The sequence below is a fragment of the Cervus elaphus genome, chromosome 31 (assembly GCF_910594005.1).
Source record: "Cervus elaphus chromosome 31, mCerEla1.1, whole genome shotgun sequence".
Taxonomy (NCBI): domain Eukaryota; kingdom Metazoa; phylum Chordata; class Mammalia; order Artiodactyla; family Cervidae; genus Cervus; species Cervus elaphus.
In genome coordinates this window covers 6774424-6780240 of record NC_057845.1, presented here as the reverse complement: position 1 = coordinate 6780240, position 5817 = coordinate 6774424, and the positions used below count along the sequence as shown (strand labels likewise).

Sequence of the window (5817 nt, the reverse complement as noted above, 5' to 3'; positions counted from 1 at the left end):
ATGAGCACAAGGTATTAAAATAAACTAACATGTGTTTGCAATTTGTTTTTCAGTCTCTTCGGCCCAGATTTACCAAAACTTGGAACTTTAGTTTACCCAGAGCATGTTTGGGGGTGTCCACCAATACATCATGATAAGTGAGGGAAACAGAAAACTACAATCACCTTTCTGATGCTGTGAATCTCAGGACCTAGACACTGACTTTTCCATCCTTTCTCCTCCCTGGATCTTATCTGATCATGGAGGGACCCTTTGCAAAGTTTTACACTGTTTTCCTGTGTTGAAGGAAGACTCAGAACCTTTCACTGACTCCCTTCACTGTACAATTCCCCAAACTACCTGGTTTCCTAGGTAACTTCTCTTTGTCCTGAACAGAAATTATTCTGCCAGCCCATAAGTAGTTGGGGGGAAGTATAGAGGACTAATCACTCTACTTGACTACATGTATCAAGACTCTCTAGCCAGGTATGGTTTTTCCAGTTGTCAAGTATGGATGTGAGAGTTGGACCATAAAGAAGGCTGAGTGTCAAAGAATTGATGCTTTTGAACTGTGGCATTGGAGAAGAGTCTTGAGAGTCCCTTGAACTGCAGAGAGATCAAACCAGTCAATCCTAAAGGAAATCAACCCTGACTACTCATTGGAAGGACTGATGCTGAAGCTGAAGCTCCTATACTTTGGCCACCTGATGTGAAGAACCTCACTGAAAAGACTCTGATCCTGGGAAACATTGAAGGCAGGAAGAGAAGGAGATGACCAAGGATGAGATGGTTGGATAGCATCATTGACTCAATGAACATGAGTTTGAGCAAGCTCTGGAAGATGGTGAAGGACCAGGAGGCCTGGCATGCTATAGTCCACAGGGTCATAAAGAATCAGACACAACTGAGTGACTAAACCACAACCAGGTAAAACAAGATAATCCCTCGCTGTCCATTCTCTATGCCGGCATGTCTATTCCTGACCTGCGAACAGGCTCTTCAGTGCCATCTTTCTAGAGTTGATACATATATGTCAATAATCAGTATTTGTTTTTCTCTTTCTGACTTACTTCATCAGGTATAACAGACCCTAGGTCCATCCAAGGAGGGTGAGGTGAATTGGGAGAGTAGCTAGTGGGGTGGTCTGTGATGACCTAGAAAGGTGGGATGGCAGGGGTGTGAGGAGGCTGAGGAGGGAGGAGGTATATATACACTTATAGCTCATTTACATCATTGTACAGAAGAAACTAACAACATTGTAAAGCAGTTATACTCAACTTTTTTAAGTTAAAAGCAAAGGATAATCCCTTGCTTGTCATGAAACACAGTGACTGAACCCATACTCCAGGCTCAGAAAAGAAGCCTGGACCCTGACCAGCAAAGGATGATTCATAGACAGTAAAAATTCTTGCAAACAAAGAACTCAACTGAGACATACATTTGCAATGCCAAGTAATGAGGTTTTATTGAGAAACACAGAGCAAGACAAGTTCCCTTTTCCAAGCACAAAAGCAGAAGCCAGAAGACAAAGCAGCAAGGTCAAAACATGCCAAAACCCTTAGAGACCGGGGCGTGAGTGGTACATTTCTGGAAACATCCAGAGGTATACATGCCACCAGTCATCAAACCCTTAAAAGAAGATCGGTGCCAGCCAAATCTTAGATTGCCAAAGGCGGCTTATTCAGGGCTGGCAGCCAGCAATCAGGCAGTTAGAACAGGGGTCAGCAATGAAGTTATTCAGGCAGCGTGTCGGAAGATCCTGGAAACGCAGCTGGCAGGTCATGGAATCTTGATTCACTCTTGGGCTTCTGAACACTTAGCAAATTCTTCGGCAGCTGGACACGCAGGACTGCTGGTACGTCCTGGAGACCCCGCAGGTAGGTTGGCAGATGGTGGAGACTCCTCCCACCGGTTGGCAGACAGTGGAGATGCTTCTCACCGGCTTGCACACAGTGGAGATGCCACTCAGAGGCTGACAGCCACTGGACACAAAGGTGAGTGGCCGGCTGCAGGTAGTCGAATAGGGACTGGAGACACAGGTGGTTTGCCGAGAGGTCACCTGGACAGGGCTGGAAACACAAGGAGTTGGCTGGTAGCAAGTTGACTGGCAAACAGTGGGCTCACAGCAGGTCTCCTGACAGTGGTCCAGGAGCCAGGAACCTGTTTGGAAGGAGCTGGGCAAATAGATGCCACTCAGGCAGTCGGCATCCGGGGTAGAAACTGTGGCCACTGGGACAGTGTATTCTCCTCCAATCCGCCTAGAAGAGCAGTTCCTTGTGGAGCAGTTGTAGGACATAGTGCCGGTGGAGAGATGTGGGTAACTCACTGAGGCTGGTTCTTGAGCTGTGAATGCCACTTCAGGCTTCTGAGCTTTTATATATTCTTGCTGGTGGGTGGAGCCCCCACCCTGACCTTCCTGGCTTCTTTGGCTCACACCAGCTAGCCTTAGAACCTCCTGTGAATTTCCAGGTTAATTGTCTCTTGAGAAGCCTTCATCCTCATAAAGAAACTTTAGTAGTTTGGTAACTAAGTCAAAGGCTTCTGGACTGTACTTAGTTCATGGATTAAGAAGGTGGGTTGACAGCTTCAAAGCTATTGGTCATCCCAGCCCACAATTCATCCCTCATTCATCTTGCGTGGATACAATGAGTGTCCCTCTGACAATAACACCAAACATGCCACCATCCCACACTCTCTCCCTTCTAACCAGGACTCATTACACACCCACACCCTGTTTGGGTTGTTGTTGGTACTTAATATGCTTAATTTCATCAGTCACTCTTCCATAGCTAACGGGGCTTCTACAAGGAATTTTGTTGAATATGCTTCAAGATGATAATGACAACACTTAGGAAAAAGAACACAAAAATATATCCAGAGTACAAATTGGAAAATCGATTAGGTGATCAGAGCAAGATGCCCCCAGGAAGCTCAGAGGGCAATGGGACTGACCCTTTATGTCCAAGCAACTAAGCAACTTGGAACAGAAGCTAATTAAGTGGGACTGCATTTGTAGCCAAGTTTCTTTCTCAATAAATTGAATGAGCTTTATTCCCAAAATGTTTAATCTTGTAACAATGGATAAGAGCAACTCATGTGACTCATCAGAGTGTCAGTGGAACAGGTTTAGTTAATTTATTAAATTATTATAATGTTCATTTGAAAGGGCATGGTGTCTTTCTCCCAAGGTGCTCAATATATTCAAAAGACATTTATTTTCACACAAAAACTTATAGATAGGATGCACTTTTATCTCAGACAAGCCAACAGCTCTTCAGGGTCACTGTTTCTGTGAAGGATAAAGGGAAGAGACAGTGGAGGAAACAGGCCCTTAATATTTGGAGATGAATGGATGTGTGAACAGTGGGCTGTAATATTTAATTATTCTTTTTATTCTTGGGGAAACCATAGAAAGATATCATCTCCATGATTTCACTTTGCTACAATGGATTCAGTTCTCAACGCCAAAATGACCAAGCCTTGTGATCCATCTGTAGACAACCACTTCAACCCTGGAAAAATAACTCCCTTCAGCACAGCTTAGATGGCTGGTGATATTTCTACATCAAAACAGCTGTAAGAGCTGACTCATTTTGAAAACTGGCTTACATGGGGTAGGAAAGAGGGACAACGATGAATTTGCATATATTTGAGGGCTACAGTAGGCTCCATTTTAAACACGCACAAAGCCAACAGCTTTATGTTAGATCTCACCAGAAGTCCTTTTGTTGAATGCTTTATTCTTCTCTATTCATCCCACTGAAGCCATGTTGGGAGCTCCCCACGGCTCTAATTTAAAGGCTAATGATACAGCAAAACAAAACAATGCTGTGCTGTGGGACGTATTATAATTCCCAAGGATCACACTGTCTCTCCCTCAGTGACTCGCAACATGTACTCGGGTATGGGGAGAAATTAAAGAGATGACTACTTTCCACAAGGTTAGGACTATGCTCTTCCCACCTTGGGGCATGTCCCAGTTGGTGTTTGAAGGTCACGTTCCTGGTCACAGGAGCTGGCTTGCTTCTTTGAAAATGGATGTGTAGTTTACAGGCTTCTACCAGCCACAGGTACACAGGCAGCTATGGAGATGTAGTTCATTGTGTAAATTAATCAAGTGACCACGTGAAAATGTGAAGTTAGTGGTAAAGTGATACAAGAGAAGTTTCCAGTACCTATTGCCACATTTCTGGAAGAGAATTTGTATAAATTGTTGCTCTGTCTTGATTCCTCTTTTCCATTAAAAGTTAAAAATTGTAATTAAAAAAAAAAATTCTAGAAAATATCTTCCTTCAGCTTCAGAAGGAAAGGAAATGAACACTTCTGAGGCTCTTCCAGGCATTAAGTTAGAGATTTCACACACACCATCAGCACAGAGTGCATCCAGCAACCCTAAGGACTAGGTATCACATCACATGAAGAAGCTGAAGTTCAGGGAGGTTTAATGACAAACCAAAGTCATACAGTTTATACTTGGCTAAGTTGAGATGTGAATAAAACAGAGCCAAGTGTTGTGAACCTATGCTGGAATAGTCAAACATGATGAGATGCCTTCATTAAAGTTCAAGCAAAAATTTATTTGAAAAATCAAGCAATCAATGTTTTATTGATAACACCACAAAGACTACAGTCTTTATATCTATTCCAGTTCCATTAATTAACAACAACAAAAATAAATAAGACGTTAAATAGTAAATTACAAGCACCGCTGTCTTTAAACTTCATGAGGGTTTTTTCATTCTATATAATTTTGACAATTTTACTTCATTTGAATTGTCCGGGGAGTGTGTAATTTCCTCAGTTCTGTCTCATCACAACAAAAATTTGAAGTGTTGGACGTTAAAGCCCTCGGCGTGTCACAGCTCTCAGATAGATCAGTGTTACAGTTCAGTTTTAGTTAGAAAATAAAGGAAAATACATCCTTGAGGCATGAGGGCATGCCAACCCAAAAGACGAGAAGAGAGAGAGAAACAGAGAGCCCCAGCCCTTGGCTCCTCTTTTTATGTTTTTACCCCCATCTCACACCCCCGAGCCTACCCTACGTAAACAGGGCTATCCAGGAGTGCTGTTTGTTCTACCTGAGGTCCTCACTCCGGTCCTTGGACCTTCCTTTGTTCTATTTTCATGGGCTTTTCCCTTCCTTGTCTTTTAGCCATCACCATTCTGGACTCCTTTTTCCTATTCTAACTACCTAACAGAATAAAGTGCAAGATCACTACTAACGAAGCAGGAAGAGACAGAAAGCCCTTAATAGCTTGCAGCTACAATTTGAAATTTAAATTATTTTTAATGGTGACGTGTACAACTAATTATTAGAGAAGAACAGAGAAGTGAATTGATTTTTCAGATCTAGGTGTCATGACTCTTCTGAGAAAACAGGATTCACGAACTCTGAAATTACTCTAAGATGATATTTTAGAGTTTTCTTCCAGTTACAAAGTAAGCAAAACCAAGAGATTCTTTAAATAATTAGATCTAAAGGCACTAATCAATGGACCACTTTATATTCAATATTTAGCACCGGCAACATGGCAAGTTCTGTGAAAAACAGAAAAGGCTGGTGTCTTACAATATCCTATGGAAAAATCCCACGGACAGAGGAGCCTGGGGGCCTAAAATCCATGGGATCACAGAGAATTGGACATGACAGTGATTGAGCACACACACACACACACACACACACACACACACACACACAGAGTTAGAATTGCTGCTTAATTCTCTTGTACATTCAATGTGTAATGCCAGCATCTAGAGTCTTCATTTGAATTGAGTGTAAGCTGCAAAAGTAAAGAAACATGCACATCAAGGAAAGAGGTTTCTGCAATCCACATCTCA

At 42.5% G+C, this 5817-nt stretch overlaps 1 protein-coding gene across 1 annotated transcript; it reads right to left on the bottom strand.

The window, feature by feature from the left end:
* Positions 1 to 1418: 1418 nt before the first annotated feature.
* On the bottom strand, positions 1419 to 2390 carry LOC122687582 (keratin-associated protein 11-1). Its single transcript, XM_043893158.1, has one exon. It carries the CDS (start codon positions 2273 to 2275, stop codon positions 1796 to 1798), a length of 480 nt encoding a protein of 159 aa, XP_043749093.1. The 5' UTR covers positions 2276 to 2390; the 3' UTR covers positions 1419 to 1795.
* Positions 2391 to 5817: the final 3427 nt, after the last annotated feature.